The 27,934-nt window shown below is 46.0% G+C and overlaps 1 protein-coding gene across 1 annotated transcript in view; it reads left to right on the forward strand.

The window, feature by feature from the left end:
• The window catches only part of LOC117455659 (microtubule-actin cross-linking factor 1, isoforms 1/2/3/4/5-like), a 256,966-nt gene that overhangs the window by 196,026 nt on the left and 33,006 nt on the right, over positions 1–27,934 (forward strand). Inside the window, exons 66-69 of the mRNA XM_071204800.1 lie at positions 23,241–23,402; positions 24,198–24,368; positions 25,103–25,269; positions 26,250–26,409. Of these exons, the coding sequence (XP_071060901.1) occupies positions 23,241–23,402; positions 24,198–24,368; positions 25,103–25,269; positions 26,250–26,409 (660 nt within the window). The remainder of the gene's footprint in view (positions 1–23,240; positions 23,403–24,197; positions 24,369–25,102; positions 25,270–26,249; positions 26,410–27,934) is intronic.

The following is a 27,934-nucleotide window of genomic DNA, read 5'->3' on the forward strand; positions in this document are numbered from 1 at the left end:
GGATGCTTCTAATTCCAGTCTTTTTCTGGGTGCAATCTAGAATCTCAGCTGTCTCTTCACCCCACCCTCACACACACACAAATACACACACATTAGGGTGCGGCATCAACATCCCCCTGCATGCCCCTGGCTCGCTCCGTTCCTAAGCAGCTGACATCTCTGGTCCCTGGGTGGGATGAGAAGACACACACACACACACACACACACACAGAAACACAGAGAAGGTCCTAACAACCAACAAAGTCCTCACAGCGCCAGTTGTTTCACAATACTTGGTACCCACAAGTGTTGTGAAACAAACACACACACTGGTGTTTTAGCGGAGGGCGTTTCAGAGGCCCTAAGCCCAAAGCTGCAGATGGACATTCCTGTGAAGGGCTAGTTAGTCCCGGCGACAGCAGAACAAGAGGCCAGAGTGTGTCTCTGTGTGTCCCAGCAGCACATGTGTCTGTTATAACCCCTGTCCCTAACTCATGGCTGCACGCCTCCCCTGTCCTCACCCCCTCCAGCTCCTTCTCCTTCACACCTTCAAACTCCTCCCCTCTGTGGTGTTATCTCTCCGATAGTCTCTGCTCTCCACATCATCACGCTGTAGTCGCTTCACTCCTTGCACAATCTGTAAACTCGTGACTCACTGCCCTTGCCCGCACCGACTGTGTCAGCAACGGTTTAATGACGGGAGTAGACGTGGAGGCTCTCTGGGCCAGCAGCTCACTGGGTGTGTGGGGATCCACGCTGCGATGCTGGAACATCTCCTAATGTCCCCCTAGAGCTGCCTACACATTTACATGTAAGTAATTAACAGTCAAAAATAGATTCAAAAAGGAAATATACCCCGTGTTAAAAGAAACCACTGAAAAGTTAAGCATTACATGTTAGAGAACCCCCAGGTAATGTTTAAAGCAACCTTTCTGTTCAGGTCCGGATATCCTAATCATTAGTCTAATCTGAAATCTCGGTGTAAAACTGCATATTAAGCTATAAAAAGTTAAAATACACACAAAAAAATATGATCTGGTATGCATTTGATGTTGTTGAAAGCCCATCAGTATTTCAGCTGTTTTGGTTTGATCAGTGAAATGACAGCCTTCTGCTTCCCAACAATAAGCACTCCATGTATCACGCTGAATGAACTGTATACATAGATCTATGCAAATCCTCAAGATAAACACAACTACTTGAAAGTATATGAAGCAAATGATGAGAAATAAACACGGCTGGAGCGACTTTATACAACAGTGGTTACAGCGCACAACAATCCGGGGTTCAATTCCAGCCCCTGGACTTTTGTGTAGCGTGACATGCCTTCCTCACTCGCCACATGGTCACCGTCTAGTCTGTCAAATAAAGGCAAACATGCCAAAAATAATAATTGAAAAACAAATGGTTGCATTAAAGTCCAAGTTTCTACCCTGCCAACTCAGAGCATGCCAAAGAGTTTAAGAAACAAATGGACATGTTTCCCGCAGTAAGCAGCCATGTTAGCTTGCCTAATTCACACTGAAATGAGTTCAGTGTGTCAGGACCCAGTAACCCCCCCATGACTGCTCAGATTATCCAATCACCCGTCACCTGGACTGTGGCTCGGTTTTCCTGGAATACTTTGTCAGCGTGTGTTCATATCCGTTAGTGTGTCTGTCCATGTGTGTGTGTTCGATTTGTTTCTCCAAGGGGCTGATCGGATCACACTAACATCATTTCTCTAATCTCATCAACTGATTTCACCGGAGAAACTTTCCTGTAACCCGCCCGCACACACGTCTCCTCCTATTTGTGTGTGTCTAAGAGACCAATCGGAAAAAGTGAGGGATTGTTATGACTTGAACATTCAAAATCATCGAGAAACAACTCATTCTGTGAAGACATTATTAGTTTTGAGGACCTGCGCGCGCGTGTGTGTGTGTGTGTGTGTGTGTGTGTGTGTGTTTAACGTTTTAGTCTTTCCACTCGCAGGTCCTGCATTGTTTCAGCTGTTGTGAATTAGGAAGGCATGCCACGACTCGGCCTCTCCCTTTCTCTCTCCATCTTTTCCTCTTTCCTTCTCTCAGTTCAATGAAATCCAATATGCTCTCCTGAGTTGACTTACAAAAAGTCAGAAGATATTTCATATAATCCCTCACTTGTAGAATGCTAAAAGGCTGTTATGGGAAAAACAAGCCATATAATTAATGTTTTCCTTAAAATATTGTCGAGTTTACCGTTTGTTTTTTAAATTGTGATAATTGCCCATATCAGAGTTGATCCTCCTGCTGATTTACAGTGACATATATAACATGTGTGTTAGAAGGAATTTAAATACGTGCCATTTACTAAGCAAACACAGAAAAGCTGCATTGTTCTGTCGAGGTGGTGCAACATCTTAGCCGCGTTCACACGGCGGTACTTTTCCCACAAAGGTTCATGCGAACTCTTTAGTTCGCATGAACTAAGTACAGATCACGTTCACACCAGAAAAAGTCCCTGGGGGAGGATTAGGCAAATGAAGCCGCTGACGTCACTTCTTCTTCTTCTGTTTTGGGTTTACTGGCAGGCCGCAAACCACTTCACGGCGTATACTGCCGCCCAAAGTCCCCGGCCGGAAGTCCCCGGAGTTGGGGACTGGCTTCAGTAGAAGCTGCTGGGAGTCCCAGCAGCTTCTACTGAAGCCTTCCGAGTAAATCGCCAGAACGCCGACACCTCCTCATCTCCACCGCTCCCATGTTTTATTTTGTGTTGCCATAAGTTAGTCTCTCTGCGTTTCTGCGCTGGGCTAATGCTAATGCTAATAATGCTAATACGAGGATAATAAAATGGCGGCTTCACAAAGCTTTTTGGGAGTTTTACGGGGCCTGGTTTGCAATCCGCCCAGCCAATCAGAAATATAGCTCTTTTCTCAAAAAAGAGCCGCTCGAACTACTTTTAGTACCGGCTCTTTTTGGTGTGAACGCGATCATGAACTAAGTTCGCATGAACCTTTGTGGGAAAAGTACCGCAGTGTGAACGCGGCTCTTGTTATTGAGGAGAGCCAGGTGGGTGTGTGGGAGGTGGAGCAGCCTCTAAGAAAAAGGGAAGAGGGGGTCGTGTGTGTGTGTCTAAGGGAGAAGAAAAGAAGGATGACCTCTAGCATTGACCTCCCAGCAGGCAGCCTCACAGGTGTTGTTCTGTGCAACTATACAAGTGTTTGTGTGGGAGAGAGAGAAAGAGGAGGACACTGAGCGAAAGAAGAGTATAAGCCTATTTTTACCACACTGAAACTCCCCAAATGGTGTGACGCGCCACATAGAATTGTTTATAATGTGGAAAGTCCTTCCTGCACTAATCGCACATGGACAAACGTCCATCGGTAACATAGTCTGCCAGCTGATTGAAAACACACACGCTGAAAGTGGGACGTTTTTATTTGCCTAAAAGAACGTGTGACGCAGACGCATTTCCTTTTCAATTGAAAAGCACACACCTGTACTTGCCCGCCCGCACACACTCAAATCAGCCTCCACATCTGCAGACTCTCTGTGTGTGCAGATGATTGACGGGCGTGTTTATTGAAGTTATTGAGCACCACAGTGGGGATGCAGACCTTATTTACTTAGAGGTGTGTGAGCATGAACCAGTGCCTTTGTATGGCTTCTGATGTGTGCACATCAGGGTCCAGGTTCTCTTTGTGTCTGTCTCTCTGCCTGAACAATACATGCTTTCACACACACACACACACACACACACACACACACACACACACACACACACACACACACACACACACACACACACAGGCAGGCAGGTGAAGTGCTCAGCAAGTTAATATACAACTTCCCCTGAGAGTTGTAAAGGAGGGGGGGGGGTGGATTTAAGAGAGTAAACGCACAGAGCAAATCAAGATGGCTGCTTAATTTAACATGCTGCCAGGTTACCATGTGGGGGGGGGGGGAGAGTGGAACATGTGGAGAGAGATTTTAAAAAAAAACAGGACGTTGAGGAAGATGATGGCATGAAATAACTGTTTTTGAGAAAAGGATTGTAGCTTGGAGAGAGACGGGGGGAAGTAAATGTTCCGTCGACAGGTGGTCTCTCATGAGCCAATACATGACCCAGAAAAGTCAATAACAGTTCCTTTATGCCCTCCACCTGTGTGTGTGTGTGTGTGTGTGTGTGTGTGTGTGTGTGTGTGTGTGTGTGTGTGTGTGTGTGTGTGTGTGTGTGTGTGTGTGTGTGTGTGTGTGTGTGTGTGTGTGTGTGTGTGTGTGTGTGTGTGTGTGTGTGTGTGTGTGTGTGTGTGTGTGTGTGTGTGTGTGTGTGTGTGAGAGCAGCTATGGGAAGAGGGGTCTTGGGAGTGGGAGGTGATGTAGTCAGATTATTGTTAAACTTTCCAACGGTGATCTCACAGAGATTAGCCACACTAAGTGCTTTCCAGCCTCCTGACACAGGCTGCTGGGTGTGAGCCTTTTAACTTACGGCACAACAGCGTTACGCGTGAACAACGGGTCATCGCGTGGACGCCGTGCTCCAGAGTGCAACACACCGGCATGGCCGTCAGCGAGTTTTACACCACTGCGTGACCCCACGGGGGAAACTAAAAAGCGTAATCTTCTGGCCCTCTCTCAGCACTTTCCCCCTCCTCTTTCCGTCTGTTTGGTGACTCTTAGACCAGCCGTGACGACTGAGGAATGAATGGAAATGACAGCCAGCGAGGGTAAATCTGCGGCGGGATTGACTAATCAAGTTAGATGTTAAACGGGCCGTGGGTGAAGGCTTGGACTCTGGCCGGGTCAACGGGCGGAGTAAGAAGGGGGGGAGCTAATTTAATGACTTTAATCTGCTTAGCAACTCCTCCTTTACGCCGTTTAACTGGATACTCTTCTCTTCCAACTCGTCCTGCCTTCTCTTCTGGTGTCTGGCCAGCATCAGAGAATGCTTGAAATTTAAATCTTGTTGTGGTCTGTGTGGAGGAGGGGGGGGGGGGGGGATTGTGGGTCCCGCGAGAGTTTGCAAGCTCTGCGTGTGTGTGTGTGTGTGTGTGTGTGTGTGTGTGTGTGTGTGTGTGTGTGTGTGTGTGTGTGTGTGTGTGTGTGTGTGTGTGTGTGTGTGTGTGTGTGTGTGTGTGTGTGTGTGTGTGTGTGTGTGTGTGTGTGTGTGTGTGTGTGTGTGTGTGTGTGTGTGTGTGTGTGTGCAGCACAACCGGTGACAAACCCCTTTTGTTTCTATGAAGACGTTTGCCTTGGACGCGGCAATGACAGCTGCAGCGCAACTGACAGGGGGGGGGGGGGGGAGCGAGGGCAGTTTAAAAAGAAAGGGTGGAGTATTTAGCATATTTGACATGCAGGCCACGGCGGGCTGCTCGGTGCAACAGTTGAGAAAGGCAGTGGTGGAAATGAGTTTTGAAGCAAAGGAATGAGAAAGAAAGAAAGCGGGCGTGCAACGGCTGAGCTGAGCTCTGCCAGACTGCTTTAAACAAACACTGAAAAAGAGTGAGGAGGAGGAGGAGGAGGAGGAGGAGGAGGAGGAGGAGGAGGAGGAGGACTCCATCTGGCTCTGAACGTGTGTAACTTTGGATAACAAGAGAAACACGACGTGATTGGAGCCTCTACTTTGTGGCTGCTGGTTGCCATTTCTGCTGGTATCCCCCTTCTGACTGTGTTCAGAGGTTTTGTGTGGCATCCTGAAAAGCAGACAGCACCCCCCCCCCCTCCCCCCATCCCCTCCTCTACTTATTTTTTGTGCACGGCCCCTTTTCCTGCTGGCCCCTCGCTCGGTCTGTCCCTCTGAGACACACACACACACTCACACACTCACTCCCCAGCTGGATTGGGTTTCAGTGAAGGCGCAGACGGGAATGCACAAGTGGAGTCTGTGAATATCACAGACCTGTGTGTGTGTGTGTGTGTGTGTGTGTGTGTGTGTGTGTGTGTGTGTGTGTGTGTGTGTGTGTGTGTGTGTGTGTGTGTGTGTGTGTGTGTGTGTGTGTGTGTGTGTGTGTGTGTGTGTGTGTGTGTGTGTGTGTGTGTGTGTGTGTGTGTGTGTGTGTGTGGAAACAGTGGAGTGAGTAAAAGCTGGACTCACTTCCTTGTCTCCTGCAGCCTGGACCATTGCTGAGGGGGAAAAAGACTCATTACTGATAAGCGCCTCTCTCTCTCCCGTCGGCTAGCATTCCCGCCCCCTCCCTCCATACCTCCATTCTTTCCTTTTCTTTGACTCTGTATCTTTGCGCTCTCAGAGGACAGTGTGTTGTGCTCCAAACGGGGGAGGCATTTGCACCCCGGAGAATTAAGAGTGGATTACAAACCTGCAATGAATGTAGCAATCTCCCAACCCAAGCCCCCTCCCTCAGTCTATCCAGGAGACCAGGGTATCATGTGCTGCCTGGAGGAGCCCCTCATCGGGCTTACACAATATGACTCAAAACAGTTATTTCTTTGTATCTTCTATATTTGCTTTTTTAAATGCTCAGCGTGAGATAATCGGCTGCATCCCATTCAGCTCATATTTCTTTGAAAACAAGTACGAATCGTCCTCTGCACAACTCTCTTTCTTCCTGGCTCCACGCCCCCTCTTAGCACTCTGCCTGCCTCCCTATCACTACTTAACTCCCCTCCGCCTCTCTCTCTCTCTCTCTCTCTCTCTCTCTCTCTCTGTGTTTTTCTCTTTTTTTCGTTGGGGGAGAGGAAACTGGCATGATTGGAGCACTTCCTGTTTTAATACCACTGCAGGAAACAGAACAAACGGAGCTGAATTCAAACACAAACAGCAGAGAGAGAGAGAGAGAGAGCAGGGAGGGAGGTAGGAAGAGGCAGAGAGCAGGGACATGTGAGTGAGTAAGAGAGAGAGTAGACGAGGGGGGAGCAGCCAGAGAGCGAGAGTGAGAGGAAAAGAGGGAGATTTTTTTAGCAGCTGCAAACCATTTGAGCTGTGCAGTGGCTGAGGAACAGAGGCTGGGAGCGAGAGGAAGAGGAACTGGGAATGCGTGGCACTTTGTTTCTTTCTCACCACGGAGTCGGGAGACGGAAGACGGCAGAGAAAGGGAAGGGAGCGAGCCCTGGGAGCGTCTGCCGGGAAGACGCTGACTGAAAGCTTGGACCGGAGGGCTGTCTGGGTCTTTGCCCTCTGGAGACGGTCCCACGACTCACTGCTCTACCCTGCCTGGCTCAGAATCCAACCCTCAGCCCCCCCCCTTCTCTTATCTACCCCCAGATGCCCTCATTCACTCCAGCCTCACCCCCTCCATGCTGCTGCCTGCTTTCGATCTACCGTACCTCTCCCCTGGAGCTGTGGGTGATCCGAGGAAGAAAGCAAGATAAAAGAAAATAATTGAACCACTGGCAGGGATTTGTCTACGCTAAAGCGGACTGCTTGCTCTCTTTGTTCTGGACTCAACATGTTCCTCGTGGGCCACTCTGTTATGAGGATTATGGAGTGGATGTTCCTTCTCTGATGATGACTGTTATGATGGTGATGAGACGTCTCAGGCGAAACTAGGGCTTTGCCCTGCAGGCACAAGTACCGGTTCTTTGTGATGGATATAGAAAAAGAAAAGCTGTGGACTGCTTGAACACTCGCCAGAACCACAAAGTAGCTCGGTAAAGGGATTTCTATTATACTCCAGTTTTCTCAAGCTCTAAAGCAGTGACAATTTCTGTATTTTTCATTTTGATTTACTGGATGTCATATTCCCATGGAATAAGGAAGGAAGGAAATCCATGGAGTGTCGTACTTTCCTGTTCATTGCACCCCACGCAGCTTTTCTTTTATATAACAGAGTGGGTTTTCTCACCTTAAAAGGAGACTTTGACACTTCCCTGCCTGCCTCTCACTGAGACTGTTGAAGTTGTCCAAGCCCTCTCTGCCTTTTCCTGTTGTGCCACAGAGCAGAGAGGAAGCAGGCAGCAGCTTAGTGCGAGTCCAAAGGGGGTCATGGAATGAGCTGCTCTTCATGAGTATGGAGCAGAGACCCGGGCTCAAGGGGTGTTGTCTGCATGGTCGTCCCCCCACCTCGGACTCTGTGCTACACAGAGAGGAAGAAGATCTCTTTCCCTTCATCCTTGCACCTCTCCCTCTTTCCTAACAGCCTTTCAGATAAACGGAGCTGGTGATTAATATGGTGCCGAGGGGGAGGGCTGTCTCTCCCACTCCCTCGCTGATGCCACACATCATCTTTGGAAGACCGAGGAAATGCACAACTGTTGAAGTGACATCGGAGAGAACACACGCCGGTGGAATCTGATAACATTTGGAATAATAACCAGAATGTGAAACCTGAAGGATTTGTTAAATGCAGCCAAATGGACTGTGTGATTGTGTGGATTATTGGACGAAGGACTATTGAAGGATTTACTTTTTTTTAATCCCTTTTTTGTGAAGATTGTTTGATTTAATTTCCGCCTGTGCAGTGCGACCTGCACCTTACACTATAGGGGTTTGTAGTATCCCAGCAGGAGGGACAGAATGGGGAAGCCTCTGAGCCGCCCGGACTGCCTGAGGCAGAACCCTCGCTGCCTGGGGAAAGGCGATGAGGACGAGGCATACATAGAGGATTGCTACGTCCCTCAGCGGTCCATCTACGATACAATGCGCATCAATGAACAGATCGACCAAGGGACCAAACTGTGTCAACCGTCCAGGAGTACTCTGGGCTCCGGTGGGGGAGAAGGAAGTACAATATCTAGTAATGGCACCATCGGAGCTGACTTGGGGAATGTTTTTGTTTCCAGGAATGCAGAACATGCTAGTGGAGTGAAGAGACTTGATGAGAGGGTTATCTTTGATGCCTTAAAGCTAACCGGTGACCCTCAGATAATGTCACCGCCAGTTGGCATTGTAGGTTCCGGTTTGCCCATTGCCCCGTCCTCGTGTGGCTCTGGCGGGGTCCCTGCCGTGGCCAAGAGGCGCCATCAGGGTGGGGATAAAAGGGACAATCCCAACCGCCGCTCCTGGAAAGCCTTTATGCCCGCAAGTTATCCGGAGTTTGCTGAGCGATTGGAGTTCTCGTCTGTTGAGGGCGCAGAAAAGCGCTTTTCTGTGGCAGGGCTTCCTCTCCTTCCATCGACACCCACCTCCTTAACTCCTTCCCTACCTCCTTACACACCCTCCCCTCTGTCATCTGCTCCACACACTCCTCCCGTCTCCTCCTCGCCTTCTTTCACACCCTCAGTAAGCCCCGTGCCTCCTCTCGTGCAGCATCCTCTCAGCAGGCTAAAGCAGGTTCATCCTTTGCTGCTGAAGCAACACAAGCACACTCACAGGGTGCCGTCGCCCTCCAAAGAACAAGTGCCTGCCGGTAGCCCAAATCAGGCAGCCCAGGTTTCTGGAAATACACCCGAGCACAGCCCCAATCTCCCGAAACAGGCAGAGAGAAAAAGGGAGGAATACAAAAGGACTAGTAGCTCTTCTAAATCTGGATTTAGGCAGATCCCAGAGGAGCCTTTTGAGGCAGTTAAGAACTCCGATTCAGAAAGGGACTCTCCTCTTTTGGACCAGGACCAGGGAGACCATGCCCCTCTGATCCCACCACAACCAGTCTTCTGCCCTCCCACTAAGTCCCGCACCTGGCCCCGCAGTTTAACATCAGGGAAAATAACTCAGGTTGGCCTTAGACACAACCTCCCTGCACTCCCCCCTTTGCCGCCACTGTTGGGGGACGACATCAACACAGATGACGAGTCACTTTATCTACTAGACCCTCCGTCGCCATTCCTGATGGAGGAGGAGCGCTTAGTATATGGAGGTCTGCCTCTCTCCCCCTGTGTAAGTCACGAGGGAGGTGAGGAGGGTCTTCTCGGCTGGGGTGCTGAGGGCAGCGAGCTTGAACGCACAGCCTCTGAGCTCAAATTTGAGGAGGACGAGCGTAGGATTCTTGAGGAGCTTGAAGACGAGGAGCGTGACGAGTGCAGCACAATATTTGAGGAAGAGGAGGCGTGGAATAGAGAAAGGGATGAAGAGGAGGAGGAGGAGAGAGCTCAGAGAGAGGAAAGGGAGTGGGAGGCCGTTCTTAAATTAGAGAACAGGGAGATAATTGAGCAGGCTTGGGTGACGGACACCCCGGAGACAGAGGGGTGGGATGTGACTGGCTCTTCTGGACACTGGCCTGTATTGACCCCCCCCACAGGGTTCGGAGCCCCCAGTGCCTCACCCTGCCCCAGTTCAGGGGCCGAGTCAGACGACCTCTTCCTAGAGCTAGAGAGGCAATGTCTCGATGACGGGGAGGAGGGGGTTGAGATGAGTGTCGACCCTGAGCCTCTTGATCCCTACACATTTCCCCTTTTAGAGGAAGAGGAACTGCGGGAAGAAGCAAACACCGCCGGTGCGTATTATGAAGGAACTGTTCCTCGAGGTGAAGTTGACTCTTTAGAGCCTGGTCGTGGTGAGCTAGGCTTAGAGGATATTACAAAGGACTCCGATTTGAATCGATCTGAGCCGATGGAACAGGTGACACGCTTTGACTTGGTGCGAGCACAAGACTGTGAAAGGGAGCATAGTTTCATCGATGAAGAGTGTGATGCTGACTACAGTGAGGATCACGCTGACTTTGGGGCGGAGGAGATGAGTTACCACGCCGACTCAGCTCTTTGTCGCCCGCTGGAGTCAGACTCCAGCGGGGTCCACATGTCCCCACCAGACAGAACTGCAGTTAGTGACTTGACTCAGACCGACTGTGAGCAGGGTGGGCCTGCATGGACTGAGACGGACCCAGATAGCGGGGCGTCATCAGATGGCGATGACGAGGATTGTGTGCAGAGAGCCTCCTCTCCATCTGGGAGCCCTCTGAACCCTTACTGTGATGAGGCACGGCAGGTGGAGACGGACACGGAGGAAGAGGAAGAGGAGTTGGAGCAGGACACGGAGGAAGAGGAAGAGGAGTTGGGGCAGGACACGGAGGAAGAGGAAGAGGAGTTGGGTACAGAGTGGGATGTGTATGACCAGTCTGAGCCAAGTTTGGATGGTAGCGAGGGAGTTCTCGTGGACCACTCCCCTGAGCCTCTTCACACAGTTGAAACAGAAATCGACAATGAATGTACACAGGATGTTGACGTTCAAACTTCCTGTCACGAAGATCCAATCCCCTCAGAGAGCAGCCACCCTGCTGTGGAGATAACTTGTGACACAGAAGGGACATGCTTTGCAACGGAGGCTGCTGGTGTCCTCACAGAAGCAGTCTCAGGACTTGACACGTTTGAAAGCTCAGATCTGGAAACTTCAAAGGAAGTGACAGCTAGCACCCCAAAGTCAGAGTCTCCTCCTCTCCTTCAGTATGCTGACTCCGCACCCGACCCCCCCTTACCTCAGTCCCCGTGTAGATCACGTTCTCATGGTGCTGGGTTGGACGCTAAAGACTCAGAGGCCTTTGTGATATCAGATAGTTTTGTTTACCTGGCTGTCTCTGCGCCTCCCCAGTTCCTCAATGAATGTCCCCCATCTCCCCTCGAGGACTCCGTTCCCCCCAGTCCTGTCCCCAAACCTCCCTGCTGCCCTGACCCAGAGGAGGAAGGAGCCTTGCTTTCCCCTGACAGCTTTGTTTACATGGCCGCACCTGAACGGCCCCGGCCTGGCCCCTCAGAGGCCTGCGAAGATTCTCAGGACATGGACTTGGACTCGTACTCTGAAGGCACCACGTCTGGGATGGACGGAGTGGAGTTTGTCCTCGGCTCTATGACCGGGGACAGTGACTGGGAGTCAGACGGGTCAGCTCTGGACTTTCCTGCACTCATGTCCACGGACCAGATCTGGGACCAGCTCGAGCCAGGCCTGCTTCAGAGCCTATTTACTCAGCAAGAGACAAGCCAGACAGAGGTGTGGAGGCCTCAGGAGGACGAGACCCGGGCAGGGGCATCACCTTGTCAAGCAGACCCTTTCTTAGAGTCAGAGAGGCGCTCTGAGGCAGAGAACGAGTCCACAACTCTATTACCAGGTTCCGACACGGACATAGAAGCAGAGGTATGCTCTACTTTCTTTGTCTAATACTCAAGATAATCTATTTCTCTTTATACTGTGCTTCATATAGGTTCGGTCGACACAATTAGGTGATTGAAGTCAACCGTGAGTGAAGTCATATCATACCATGGGAGAAGACAGTACGTCTGGGAGGTGGTTTACTGAGCAGTGATATATTCAGCCTTTAGTAGAAGCACAAGTCCACAGTGATTTGAAACATGTCTAACGCCAACATGCAGTGTCCATTGAAACAGTGCAAGGAGAAGATGAATACTTCTACCACAGAAACCCTGGTCTGTTCAGCCCAACGAGAGGAGTAGAACAACCTTATTTTTAGCAATGAATGCGTTAGATGTGGACGCACAGCCATAGCATGGAAAAAGAATTGGGTAAGGTATCCGAGCGTTGAGTGCAACAGATGTAGCCATAGCATGGAACATGTATGTGGGAGGGGGCTGAAGTTATGCAGACGCCATAATTAGCTAGTTGTGTTTCAGAAGCGGCTTTACAGTGCGATGTGATGCTCAGATGGGGGCTTTGCTTCTTGTGGGAAACCACCTTCAGGGCCGCTGTGTGTTCGGGTGGGGTCAGGGCTGATCTCCAGCGCATGCACATATCTGAGATGAATCACATGTTTATTTGTGTGAAGCTAAAAGAGCCGTGAGTGCCTGCAGGCCACTTATAATGCTGATCTCAAGCGCAGAGTCGACAACATGTATCTGAAGGGCGTGCTATTGTTGTGTTTACAGTGGCCGTCTGTATATAGAGAAGCAGCATGTGTCCATACCCAGTCAGGGCTGCTGGGCGTATCCCAGCTGAGCATTAAGTGACACGGGCCAACGTTGTTCATGTTGTTTAAATCATTTGTGTGAAAGGTCACTGTCTTGGGAGACTTCTGGACTTTCAGTGTTTACGTTGATTTCTGAGTGTAATCAGTGTTTCAGTTTACACAGCGTGACAGACATGGCTCTGAAAGGGATACTCTGTAAACGCTGCAGGGTTCTGGCGTGGAGCAGACAAAGAAAGCTGTCAGTGAGACTGTGTCGGACTCGTCTCTCCGCATCAGTGTGCGTCCCACCGTCCGGGACATTCTATTTACAATATCGGACAAGTCGATCTTTCAATCGACTTGTCCGATGGACGGTTTTCGCCCTTATTTATTGACAAATTATTGATAAATTCAGTTTACAAAAGGCAGAACTCATTCGCAAATTGTCCGTGTCCGCCATTGTTGTGGTTTTGCTTGTCGATTCCTACGGAAATGGATCTCCGGTGCCGGGATTAATAAGAGTTGTGACGACAGGAGGCGAGGCCGAGCCCCGCGGACCGCAGCTCTCTCTCTATGCTCCGTATCAGCTGATCGCTGATCAGCGTCTCTCTCTCTCTCTCTCTCTCTCTCTCTCTCTCTCTCTCTCTCTCTCTCTCTCTCTCTTTCTACACACAGCGGATTCACTGCCCGTTTAACAGCCTCATCTTTGTCAAACTTTCTTATGTTCTTTCTCTAACACGTAATGAAGGTTATTAAGCGTTTTAACTCCTATGTTGTTAATATTGACCGCCATTTCCTTTATGAAGTGAAGCAGCCTCCCTGTCTGTGTCCTCGCGCTGTCCTCACATCCCCGGACCCCCAGACTCGGAGGAGCAGGGATGTCAGTATTGTTTATGAAGCAGGGTATAGAAAGTAGCTACATTATGGAAATGAAAATACTATTTATTTACTTTTACAAACAGTGAGCAGCTGCCCAGCTGCAGCACACCTGCTGCAGCTGGGCAGCTGCAGCAGGTGTGCTGCAGGACATGTGTTGGACAGACAGACTCTGTCTCACAGGCACCTGCCTGCCTGCAGTGTCACATCAGAGGACACTGGGCCAATTGTACATTCTCAAACTGCACCACTTAAAACTAACTAAACAATTATTTGTATATAGTTGTCTTCAATAACCATAACAACATTCAACAGTATGAAGTGATTTGTAAATAGGAATACAGATTTGACTTAATGCTTTCATAAATATATTTTTCTCCCAGTTTGTCATGGGACTTATGTTTACCCTCTCAAAGAACCGGAATCGAGAAGCAGAACCGGAATCGTTAAAATCCAAACGATGCGATGCAGTAAAATCTTACCGCTCACTTACGTTAGTGGTGTCGCAAAAACTGTGGAAAATGTACTCTCTAAAAACGTTCTCTTACATCTGCATTCAGCCGTCGACTTGTTTTGTTTGTGCCGTGTCGTTGCGCTCCCTTCCACCTCTGGGTTTGACTGTGTGGGCTGCATGTAAAGCTGTGTGTGTATACAGATAGGCGCTCTGTGTGACAGTGTGTGTGACAGCCTGTCATGCTTTCTAGGAACTCGGCTCTGACTCAGTGTTTGGCCCACACTTGCCTGATCTGGACCCTGTTGTTCTTGCGCTATGACTTGTACTTCGCTTATTGGAGCAACCCCGTCATACATACTCGTTCAGATGATGGCTACTGTAGTCTGAGACGATGGCTAAACAGTCCGTTTGCATCTCTCTTTGTAATCTATACAAACACTATGATACTAATAACAGTAGTCAACACTACACTTTATTTGCAACTGTGCAAAGATAATGACTTTAAAAACAATGAATAGACGTCAAAAGAAAAAACATGTGTTTATTTAGAATTGTAAATTGTGAATTGAATTGTCTGCTACACCGTACCAAAATGGAACCAATGTTTCCAAATACCAAACTTCTTAGACATTTAAAGTCAGGCAGAGAAATGTGTTTCTCTGTTATTTCTCCTGGGTACATCATGACTGAGCAGTGTGTGATTGGGCCACTGCTCTGCCTGAGCCCATGCTGACGTAGCATCTCTTGGTCCTGGTCCTCTTTTATTACATTATAGTCTATAGTTGCTCTGACGGCCCCTCACAACTGAATCTCTGCCCTGCGTCTGGTCACGAGTACATTGGCCTTATATCTGTTTCCGTTTGGGGTCTTTCATGTGTTATCAGTTCCCATCTGTTATATCTGGTTCTGTCCGCAGCCACTGCCTCTCTGGCTTCAGTGTGATGCAATCATGTCCTGTTCACTCAGATCCAACCCAGGAGAGCCAGAATGATGCAGAACAACGTCACCTAATCTTTTCGGGGAAAAGCCTTTTTAATAGCCTGTAAGCTTCATCATGTGCACAGAATATGCTACACGTTTGGGTAACATTTGCTTTGATTTGCAGCATCTTTCAATGCCAACCATTTCTAAATAGAATACGTCTAAATCAGACCCTAAAAAGTAAACTTTCGAAACATGTCTTTTGGCTCCAATTGAGTTCGTAAGGAGATAACTAGCATTAAATAATTCATCATTCAAGGAAGTTATTTAAAGCCTTACTCATAATTCTCACGTGTTGCATCTCAGTACTAACTTGCTACCACAGAAACACTGGGTCCTTTATTTGTTTGAAGGAATGTTGGAGGACAATCTGTGAATTCTTCTTTTGACACACTTGCTGTGTGATCAAATCCCCATTTTCCAGCCATGCTGCCTTGCCTCAACTGACTCTCCTTCCCTTCCTCTCCTCCTCCCTGCTCGGAAGGTGTTGTTGCTTAGATAAGGAGGTGAGAGGTAAATACCGTGTCTCTCTTTGAGGGGAGCTGCCTCTGCCAGCATGGATACACAAGCATTGTGTGAAGTTGTCCGGGGAACATACACTTAGATACGTGATAAGGATGTGCCAGGGCTCGCAGTGGAACTCAGTGGCCTGGTGATGCTCTTGTTTTTACCTTTTATTAATATCTCTGCCTGCCTGCCTCTCTTTTTTATTTCCCTTTCTTATTCTATCCCTAATAATTTATTCTGCCACATATGAAATCAAAGTATTAGCCAAAAGCTGTCAATGTTCATGCTACGTTGCTGATAGAAGCGTGAAGACATGAGGAGGACAGACACAGTGATTTAGGGAAGACAAAGAAGCAGACACAAAAAGAGACAGGGAGGTTGGGAGGAGGAAGCCATTGTTTGCACGGGGAGCACCTTTGAGCGCTGCATGAGGCGTTGGTACGGCGATAAGAGAGCTATGCTGGCAGGCGCACACAAGCAGAAGGTCTTTGGATTAATGTGGAGCTCATTGTAAGGCACAGTGAGCCCCACAGACGGACAGACGGACAGATGGAGCCGCTCTCCATGCTGCTTGGTGAAGTGGGGCGATTGACTGACCGGTAATACGCACATTTAGAGGAACGGCATGTCTCAATCATAGCTTTTTACACAATACAAGATTTAAAGGGAATCCATAAATCCTTTAATTTTCTGAAATAATCCTTATTAAAATCCACAAATGTTTCAATACATTTTGGAAATGAATATGACTTTGTATGCCATAAAACCACAGAATGATACAGTACAAAATAGATGTCTTCGAGCTGACTGTCCTGAATTTAATTTAATGCGGTTCAAATGATTCGGATCGTAGACGCATATTTATTCAGGGGTTCTATAACCGGCGTTTTACAGGATTGTGTCGGTTTATTTACAAACTGAATCATTTTATTCGTCTTTTTGGATTTTGAAATGAGAAAAACACCGACTGTAAGTGTGAAATTCAGAATCAGAAGTCACCACAGCAGCAAAGGTACAGTGCAGAATAAAAGGCAAACGAAAAACAGCATACTAATATATTCAATAAAAAAAATATATATAAACAGATAAGCAAAAACAAATAAGTACTCCATGGTCAAATAAATAATTTCAAAATGTAAGGAAATATCTAAAAGGTTTCGTAGGAGCAAGCAACGTTAACAAATTGTAAATAATTTGAAGAGTGATTATGATTTGAATTGTACACGACTGTAACGATGCACATGTGTATTGCCCGTCAGAACCAAATCACCCCAACACAATCACACTAGAATACATAGAGGCATTGATATACAAATGTTGAAGCCGAGTGAGAGACCAACGGGGATGGAGAGAACCAGGTGGCTTCAGGTCTGCGGCTCGTACATTTATGCTTTGATTGATGTGATAATTCTGGTTCTGAACAACCGCCTCAGGGGGAGACCTGTGAGAGAAGAGGGGGGGGGGGGGGGAGGGGTGTTCAGGAACATAGGAAAGCATGAAAGCAAGTGCAGGAACACAGAATTGAAAGCTTAAAATGTAAAAACGAGATCAAATAATGGAAGCCTTTTCAGGATTGTACGTATTTTTGTCTCACACAAAGCTCCAAAATGCACATATAACACGTTGTATGTCTGTCTCACGGGGAGTTCATACACAACATAATACCCCCCAAAAGAATATGTGAAGAAAAAACGGACGAGTGTTCAAAAAATGGTTTTTCTAAAAAATAATAAATATGTGAGACATTGAAGAGGAAGAGGAACAGACTCGACGCGCTTTGAGTGCTGGCCACGTTTGCATGCGATTTGTATGTTGACGTTCAAATAAGGACTGGTTTTCATGTGGGATTTATTAACCCATTAACCCCCGTGTTTGGGATAAGTCAATCCGAGGCTTAAAGCAAAGTCTTTCTCTGTAAACAGATTTGCTTTCCTTCCTCCCTCTTCCTTATTCCATTCAAAGAGAAAGGCGGGAGTGTGAGGAAGGATGAAGGCTGGAAAGACAGGAAGAGAGACGAGGCAGGAATGAAAGAAGGAGGGGGGTGTGAGGGGATAGCAGTGCTGTTATTGGCTGCCATGTTGCTTTCATGGTTACAGTTATTTTCCCTCTCTGCTTTTGTATGTCTATCCTTCTGGCACTCGTCTAATGACTCACAATCAGTCTTAATAGCAGATCACATGTTCTGTGTTTTTGTTTCTCTGTCCAAATGAGTGTTGAGTGTAGCTTTCATAGGCACAGGTTTTTGATATGCCCACTAGCCCTTTTCATGACCACGTTCTTATGGAAATTAGGTGTGAAGAGAAAGGAAGATGAGAGGAGAGGACTACTTTAAAGCTTTGATAACAAGTTGGAAAACCCTGGGCAACATCCGGCATTCATTTCTTTCTGGATTTCATTATTTATTACTTCCGACCAAGGAGGTTGTGTTTTTGATTTAGGCTGTTTTGTCGGCAAGATTTCAGATGATTTGCTGGCCCTTTGTCAGGAAGCTTGTGGAAGGATGTTGCGCCTTGGCCAAGAAAGAAGCCGAAGATGTAGAAGTGGATCCACATTGTTCAACATTACTCTTCACTGAATTGAAGGCAGAGGTCTTCTCTCTCTGTGTGGCTCTTTCGTTTTTCCTTGCAGCAATGGATGGTGTGTTGAGTCATGTTTGAATATCTGCTTTATACCTTAGCAGCAACATGTTCCTTTGTCTGCCTCTTCTCAAACTAATCCTTGAGCAATGCTATTCCTCTTTGTTGTATTGTGTGACGGTTGATAGATGGATGTAGAGGGTCCATACACATGTGCATGCACAGGAAACACACACTTACACAGACACAACACGCGTGTGTGACATTGCCCAGTGAGGAGGAATTCCCTATCGATGAGAGAACTGCAAGTGATGGTGTCAAACCTAAAAAACAGATCATCTAGAAAAGTCAGAAAGATTTGGATATTCAACGATTTCTCCATTTGTTTGCGAGTCTTTTTTGTGCTCCTCTTACGGATCTTAGGTCGTCTCCGTAACATCTCTGTTACACTCGTGCTTCTATTGGCTAGCGCTCGGATACATTGTACGTGATAGGCCAAGGGGCAGTACATCTCTTAGTGGTTGACCAATCGCAACAGAGCCGGCAGGCTAACCAATCACAGTAGAGGCAAAACATATAGATATGAAAACCTGAAAATGATCATAATCATAAGACCCCTTTAAGACTCCACCTTCAAAAGGTTCTTGTCAAAACTCTTGTTGTCAATCTCCTAACCTAAGTTAACACTATTCTGTTAAAAAGTGTGAACTTCTATCCACTGACACATCTCTGAGAACCAGACACAATTCCAACATTTGTACCATTTGGACACACTCTTGATTTGAAGTCTATTTGATGAGACGTATCAATGCAAACAGCATTTAGCCAGTAACCCCCCCCCCCCCCAGTGTGTTCATCGCCTGTCACACCGCGGCAGATGTTAGCGATGTGGCGCGGTCCGGAGGAGGAGGAGGAGGAGGAGGAGGAGGAGGAGGAGGAGGAGGAGGAGGAGGAGGAGGAGGAGGAGGAGGAGGAGGAGGAGGAGGAGGAGGAGGAGGAGGAGGAGGAGGAGGAGGAGGAGGAGGAGGAGGAGGAGGAGGAGGAGGAGCGTGATGGTTCGGTTCAGAGTGTGTTGCTGCTGGCTGAAGTGCGGAGGAATGACAAGTATTTGGGACATTTTCCAGATCTCTGGTTTACTGGAGTGAGCTGTGAGCTGGCGAGGGAGAGAAAGAGCAGAGAGGGCGGCTCAAATGGAGACGGAAAGAGAACAACACAAAGAGAAGGACAGAAGGAGAGGAGGCAGAATGGAGAGGAATGGAAGCACAAACCCCTCTGACGTGTGTTAATACATCCTAGTCATTGGAGTACTCTAAAAAGAGAACATGCTTTAAGAAATATTGACAGTAAACTGAGCAATTATTTTACAATTATATGTTAATAATACAAATGTTACTCAAACTTTATTGCCTGGTTAAAAAAATCAATGCACAATAAATAAGATCATTTAAATGAATGTCCTAGCTTTGCAGACGACCAACGACTTCACACGGGAAAAGGTTGAGCGACAGCAAAGCTATCGTCAAGACAAATCTAATTTCAGACTCATTTGGCTGAAGCGGTTTGAACTGCTTTGTAAAACAGATCAAACAAACAGCCATGTGATCCTCAATTATATAATAATCGAATAAAAAAAAGTCTCATGCTAGCAAAAAATGTCGACTCGGATGTATTTAGCCTGTTGTCTTACTGTTCAGTTACGTAACATCTGTCTTGCAGGCAACATCTGTCCTAAACAAAGGTGAAAGGGGAGGGGAGCGAAAAGGAGGCGAGAAGCAATGTTTAAACAATGTTTTGGTCCAAAGTAAAAGTTTGTCAGTAGTTTCACTTGAATCCCTGTTAAAAGATGAGTGAGGTAGAAATACAAGCGACTGCAACATGTCATTCTGACTTCACTGAATTTCAATTATAAAAAAGGGGGCTGCAATTGAACCTCATATGTATCGCTATGTTGCAGTTCTCCAACAACATGTGTTCTTCTGTATATTGCTTTGAGCTACATATTAATGACACATTATACCTGGCCTTTCAAAACACAAGCTTAAATTAAACTTGGATACAAGTTCATTGTTAAACCTGAAATTAATCTAAATCTAGCAAATGAGCTCTGCAAACAAAACTTAAATAATAACAAATAAATTATAACCTTGTATTCCAGTGTGTGTTTAGATGATAAATGGGTGTACTTTCCCAGTGTGTTCCTTTTCTTTCCCCTTTATCTCTGACGCACACACACACACACACACACACACACACACACACACACACACACACACACACACACACACACACACACACCAGGATACAGCGTAGGGTGGAGCAGGTCACGGCTATAGTCATTGTTGTTCTGTCCGACAGACTTCCTGTTATAAGTAGCTATGACGCCGATCGCCACAACACAGCTGCGTCCATTTTAGACACACACACACACACACTGCTCATTCATATTTAATCATGCACACAGATGTATACCTGTGGAACACTTATTTTGCACATAGATCCAGACATGCGTAAATACATTCACAGGGTAGGTACTATACGCACAAATACACACACGTCCTTGGCGTTGGGAAACTAGTTTGATGAACGCTTCAAACCAGGAACCTGTAAACCTGAAAACTCCGTCTTCATAAATCTCACATCTGAGGCCGTGACATTTTCTAATGCAAGGGAATGTGATTTGAATGAGAGGCACATGAACACCTTCAGTTTGGACTCAATTTGTTCTTTGGCTTCATTTGAGCTTTTTTTCATAATCCAAGGATCGTCATAGTGACAACTCAATGTATTATTACTCAAAGGTGTGCTGTACTCCCAGATATCCATCCCTGTGTTGCTTAATTTGTGTGACTTACTCATAAACAATATTTAAATGTAACCGGCTGAAATGTAATTATTCCTGCTCTGCTAGATTGTAAACTTGCTATTTATAGGAGGTCCTAGAATTGATTTATTAGAAGGTAAAAGACGAAAAAATATATGTTTTGAAATGTATATTGAAAATGGGGGGACATTTTAATTGCACTTGTATTAGCTTCAGTAGTGCACATAGTTTGTTATTATTAGCTGCTGAACTCCCACGACTGTTGTAGCTGCTTCTTCCAGACCATAGTGGTATTTCAGTGAAACCAGAAACCTACACCCCCCCCCCTCACTTTAACTGCACCCCTTCCAGTATTGTCACACCAGCTATTTTCTTCCAGGCGATGGATTTACCAAAATCTGTTGTGTGTGTGTTTTGGATGTGCACATCTGGTTATTTTTGTGTGTGTGTGTGTGTGTGTGTGTGTGTGTGTGTGTGTGTGTGTGTGTGTGTGTGTGTGTGTGTGTGTGTGTGTGTGTGTGTGTGTGTGTGTGTGTGTGTGTGTGTGTGTGTGTGTGTGTGTGTGTGTGTGTGTGTGTGTGTGTGTGTGTGTGTGTGTGTGTGTGTGTGTGTGTGTGTGTGTGTGTGTGTGTGTGTGTGTGTGTGTGTGTGTGTGTGTGTGTGTGTGTGTGTGTGTGGTCATTTGGGTTTGGCTTCATTTTAACCCACCAGGCCTAATTCTCCCTCTGTGGGCCCTAAATGTCAGGACTTCTTAAACGTTATCATGACAGCGACCCCCCACCCTACAAAACTGCTGACCCCCATTTGACAACGGAATGGATTTCATCTGTGGCGGTCAGGGAACTGGTGGAATACCGTGACAAGTTGTTTTTATGGATTGGGCAGATGGTTGCTATAGTAGCATGGTTTACAAGAATTTAGCAGAATGCCCTTTTTCTCACACATTTATTACTTAAGCCGTTTGGTTTGATGCTATTTTTGTACACAATAAAACCATCAGGAACAATATTTTATATTTCAGGGACGTGATACAAATTGTGAAAATGTAATTAAATAGTAAAAATAAGAAAACGTTATTTGAAGTAATGCCGTTTTGTAATGGGACATGTTCAGTTTAGTGTTTCCATAATTCCTTAATTGATCACTCAAACTTTAAAGAGGCCCTTATTTCATGTTGGGCTTCCCCTTTCCTGTAGTGTGGTATATACAGTAGGTGTTTGTAAATGATCTGCAAAGGCTAACATCCCAAAGTTCCCTCCCTAACTCATACACTCCCCCCTGCCTGAAATGCGTCCATTGGACTCCTTTGTTTACTGACATAGTGACATCACTATGTAACACTCCCAGTTCTGGGAGGAAAGAGGTGCTCCAGCACAGGCAGTTTGAGGATATGAAAGAGCTTTTTGCATGTAAACATTTCCCAGTAGAGGAGCTACTAAATACAAATATGAAACCTGAAAAGGGAGCCCGACCTCAAATGGGACCCTGGGCCTTACTGTGAGCCCCTCTGCTGTACGTGTGTTGCATACAGTAGTGGTCCAGATTCCCTGTGACAGAGGAGCTGCATTGGCTGTTTCTCCGTCTTTTCTGCGCCCGGGGAAGTCAGGTCTGGTTGTCTTTAGTGTCGGGCGGCTGCCTCTATTGTCATCACAAGATGGCTCCAGCCCTCCACTGTGGCGCGTGTGTGTGAGTAATGTGTCCAGACAGGCCCGGTTGTGTGTGCATTTGCTATAAATGTGTGTGCTTGTGTGTGAATGTATGAAGCTTGTGTGCACCCACCCATGCAAGTGTGTTAATGTACTCCACCATGTGTGTGTGTGTTGTCGACTCAGCCTTTTCCAGCCAGCCCCTTCCTCGCTTTACTCTCTAATCCCCATAATCCTCTGCTCCCCCTCCTCCCTTTTCCTCCTCCCTGCACCCTCGTTTCTCTTGTCTCCCACTCCTCTCTTCTCGCCCCACATCCCTCAGTCCGTCTCCTAATAGCCACTTGGGTCTATAAATAGGTTCATAATGTGGTCGAATTGACTTCCATTTGTTGTCTCACAGATTGAATCTCCAATGTCAGTTAAATGTTTCAACCAAGGCTTTATATTGTTGCTTACATGTTCAATACATTATTTAATTTCAATCTGTTTATTATAACTATTTATTTTATACAAAATGATCAATATAACGTAATTAGAAGACATTGGAAAGTAATATGGTTTTGTATAGTGTACGTTGGGGTTTATGGATTCAGTTTAGTGCTGTGTCTATGTGCTTAGGTTGAGTTTGAGTTGTCTTCATTCAGACCTTATTTTCTTTCTAATGAATCATTTCATTGTAATGAATGTACCTTTGTGTTCGTTCCTCCTCCTCCAGGCGGTGGAGAGAGAGCAGGTGGACAGCATTCAACCCAAGCTGCAGCACATCAACGCCGTGGGTCAGGGTCTGATCCAGAGCGCCGGCAAACACACCGACACCCAGGCCCTGGAGCACGACCTGGAGAACACCAACCTCCAATGGAACTCACTCAACAAGCGGGTGCGCCTTCTTTTCCAGTGCAACTAGATGGTTACCAATGGCTGCTTGTGTCTCTTATCAACACGTTCTCCATTGGTCTTGATTCAATATGTCACGAGGTCAAAGAAAGATGTGAAGGAGAGTTCTACGGACTTAGGAAAAAACATTTATGGTCCTAAGAGAATCCAACTGCACCAACACCAGGCTACATAATTATGTGACATAGTTGTGCTGCGTTCCAGACAACTCACACAATTACTAGAACATTTTTATTGAAACACCCGCCTCCATATAATCTAGTTGTCTTACGGCAAACAACAATGAAGGCGAACATTGTAAATGGTAAACCCTAGACGGAAAAGCAACCTACAGTATATTTTCATGTATTTCAGTCAAATCAATCAAACTATAATTTGGTAAAAACCTGTTCTGAATGTAAATTGATGTCAAGACAGGTCATCGATGTAATTAGGTAGAGGGTTAAAGTAAAATATCTCAAATGTTATCTTCTCCACCAAAAGGTTTTGTGAAAAACATTTAAAAAATGCCAAAGAAAACGGGACCCCCCCCGCTGGAGAACACTTGCCAAGACGATGTTGCTGTTGAAGGACCACTACTGTAAAACCAAGCTTTAAATATGAAATAAAAAGGCCGTCAGTCACAAAAGTCAAGGGATAAGTGCCATTGAGGACCCTCCTGCCCACTCATATCCAGCCACATGAGTTCCCATTAGTGTGTTTGTATGTAAATATGAAATTATCTTTGAGTGCTTTTTGACTTTCTTTTTTAACTCACCACCGTCTCTCCTGTCCTCAGGTGGCAGAGCGGATCGCCCAGCTGCAGGAGGCCCTGTTGCATTGTGGGAAATTCCAGGATGCTCTGGAGCCTCTGCTCAGCTGGCTGAGCGACACAGAGGAACTGGTGGCCAATCAGAAGCCCCCGTCAGCAGAATACCGCGTGGTCAAGGCTCAGATCCAAGAGCAAAAGGTACGAGAAGCGAGGAGAGGAACCTTTTCTTTAAAAAAAGGAAAAAGTTATAAGAAATGTTAAAAAAATCTAACATTTCAGAAATCAAAGCAGAAGAGATAGATTTAAGCTTCAGAAGAGGATGTTAAGAGTTTTCTGCTCAGGTTAACTTTTAAGTAGATTCATTTTATTTGTTTAAAGCATTGCTGATACTCGGATGCCCTCCGTGTCCTTCAATAACACACACACAAAGCACACACAGCGTCAATGATCGTCTGCCTGGCATCCAGATGGTCCCAGGTGACCGTTTGCCCGTCAGACTGGCATACAAACAGACACACACGCATGCATGGTGGATTAGCATTGTTTACAGAGACACACACACATGTCCCTGTTTATCCAACATGTACTTCCTGTGTTTGTGCACATAACTGCAGCAGTCCTGACCGGCGATCAGTCACACGTGTTTACGTCCGTAACAAAGAGTGGTGTCACTGTTTGGCTGAGAGTAAAGCAGTGCATTCCTGTTGGTTCACAGAGAGGCTGCGATCAGGAAGGAAGGAGGCCATTAATGTATGTGTGTTCTATCTGCACTGTTTTATCCCCGTGAACTACAGTTTGTTCTGTGTGTACCACACAGAATTAAGATGCTGAAAGATCTGGTCCCGTGGTCGAACCTAATTCAGAAAGTGCCGTTAAGAAAACCCTCTTTGGTCTTTATCTCCTCCAATGCCGGTGTGTTCCTCCTCCTCCAGCTGCTCCAGAGACTGTTAGATGACCGCCGGCCGACAGTGGAGATGATCCGCGCCGAGGGAGAGAGGATCGCAGCCACAGCCGACACTCAGGACCGGGAGAAGATCCAGAGCCAGCTCCAGATTCTGGCAGAGAGATGGACCGAGCTGCTGGACAAGGCCAGCGGCAGGTGAGTCTACTGAGTGCAGGGGGGGGCAGGAGAGAGAGGCCTCTGACTCTACCAAGAGTATAATACTAGTATGAGTGATGCCTCGTCTTTATCTGCATCGCTGCTAAAGTACCTCATTCAAACATCAAGACATTCAAAGAAAACGAGCTTAAAGATGTTGTGTACGGCCTGACACAAAACCGTCAGCTCCGTCTATTTTATCTCTGCAGAAGCAACATGGATAATATCGTAGAAAGCCAAACAACACCGATTGATCTTGCTGTAAATGTGGTTTTGTAAAGTAATCGCTGGTGTTCCTCAGCGGCATGTGACCTTGTGGTGTATCATGTTATCTGGTTTAATCTGTGTGGCTCGGTGAGCGCGACGGCACTTAACAACAGGAAAGTGTCATTACTTTCAGTCTCTGTGGTCTGCGAGTAATTTAAGCAGCACTCCTTGTTCACTTGGGAAATGAATGATTCCACCCTCGCAAAGCACACTGAAGAGGTTTGTATGGATGATCTCGTGTAAAGTAATGTCATAATAAATGTTCAAATGTGCTTAGCAACATGCCAACATCCTGTAAGGCATGATGTACAAATGGCTGCCATGTCTCTGGAATGTATTGCACTGACTAGTATGAACACAAACAACATACATATTGAGTCAATACAATGTCACACACACACACTACTGGGTTTTTATAAGCAAAGTGTGAGATGCTAACACACACACACACACACACACACACACAATAAGGCCGACAAATGTGTTTTCTCACCACTCTCTTGCGACAATAAAACATTTATCTGTTTATGAAATTCTTTAAAATGTGATACTATATCATAAAGATTTCATGAACATTTAATAAACTGTGTTTGTTAAAAAAGACGGCAGCTGTGTGGCACAACATCAGGTCCATGTTGAGCACAAAAAAAAGCAATAAAGCACCAATAAAACCTCCTTATCATCATTTCTTTCCCCTCCGTTTTGTCTTGCAGGCAGAGGCAGCTGGAGGAGCTGCAGGTTTTGGCTCTTCAGTTCCACGAGGCCCTGGAGCCTCTGGGAGAGTGGCTGAGTGCCACCGAGAGGCGCCTGGGCTCCGCCGAGCCAATGGGAACCCAGACGGCAAAGATCACACAGCAGATCGTCAAGCACAAGGTACCGTCTGGCCCCCATTGTCTCAAAGGCCCTCGCCTCATGAAGAGGTCCACTTTTATTTGGGTCAGTGAGCAGGAGACTGGATACCTGCCGGGTTTTGGATAGTGTAATCTAAATAACAAAATCATATCTAAATGCACACAGTCCTCTAATCCTAATTCTTGAAAAAGGCGAGTTGAATTAGTGAAAGTTGTGTCTTCATAGAGAACTTTGCTAAATCAAGATATGTCGATGGAGACAAAATCAATCGATCTCAGGATCATAGATTCAAACTAATAGGTCTAATATCTCACAGTAAAGAGATTTACATTAAACAATACTTATGTAAACAATTAAATATCAACTTTACTAAAGTGAGGAAAATACCGGGAATCTCGAGATATGTGGTCGGAGACAAAAGCAATCGTTCACAGGATCATAGATTAAGACTCTCTGATCGATCACAGTTAAAGAGTATGAGAATACTTATGTGAACAAGTAAATAAAAACAATTTCCTTAACATTTTGTACATGTGATACATTTAAACTACATTACCCACATTTATAATTGTAGGCAATCCATGTATGTATGTATAACCTAAAACATGGTCTTTTTAATCTAATTCCATATTTTAAACAATATTACAGACCATAAAAGTACAATTCTTTGCAAGTAGTGTATCATATTTTACACACTATTTAATTTGAAATATAGTTGGTATTCCAGTTATGCAGCCCGCCTTTTGCACGGACAAATAACATGGAGCACATCCAGCTCCATCTCCAGAATACCCTTAATCTAAGCTACGGTAACTCAGTGGCAACATGCGGGAAGGGGAGGCACGAGGCACAAAGCAATCATTCACAACCCCAACATGCATGCTACCGTTTTTTTTCATTCCAGTTGTTTGCAAGTCTTGGTTTTATTTTATATTTGATTTCTAAATGTGTTTATTATTACAAATGGAAAACAAATGGATATACTAGCAATGAGAAAATAATTTGAAAAACACATATGGTACACATTCAAAGCCAGGAATAATTGAAGGAAAAGAGTAATAGTGTCTTGTATTGAAGACAGTAACTCAGCCTTATCTTCATCTCAGTGGATTTATAGTATTTTTTAAATATTTTTTACAAGAGATAGACATAAAACATCCAGAGAGGGAACGTTTTATGAGGGACATAATAAATACAAAAAATGCTGGTCGCACTCTGCCAGTGCCAGACATGTTAGACAGAGATGTTATAAGTCAAGGGAGAACAGCAAGGAAAAAAAGATTTTGTAAAAATATCTTAACTAAATGAGGAAGCAGATGTTTATTATAAAGCACCCATTTTTGTTTTGTTTTTAAGTTTGTTTTAAGTTGTTCTCATTCATTTGTTCTTTGATGTTTATGCTTTCCTGTCAATCTATGATTTGTCATTTGCATGCTCACATTTTAAGTTTTGATCCATCTTTTTGTTCTGTTGTTTTGCTGTCCTTTTCTCACTTCCCTTCACCCTGCCCTCAAACACACACACACACACACACACACAACTCCCA

Source organism: Pseudochaenichthys georgianus, chromosome 11 (genome assembly GCF_902827115.2).
Source record: "Pseudochaenichthys georgianus chromosome 11, fPseGeo1.2, whole genome shotgun sequence".
Taxonomy (NCBI): domain Eukaryota; kingdom Metazoa; phylum Chordata; class Actinopteri; order Perciformes; family Channichthyidae; genus Pseudochaenichthys; species Pseudochaenichthys georgianus.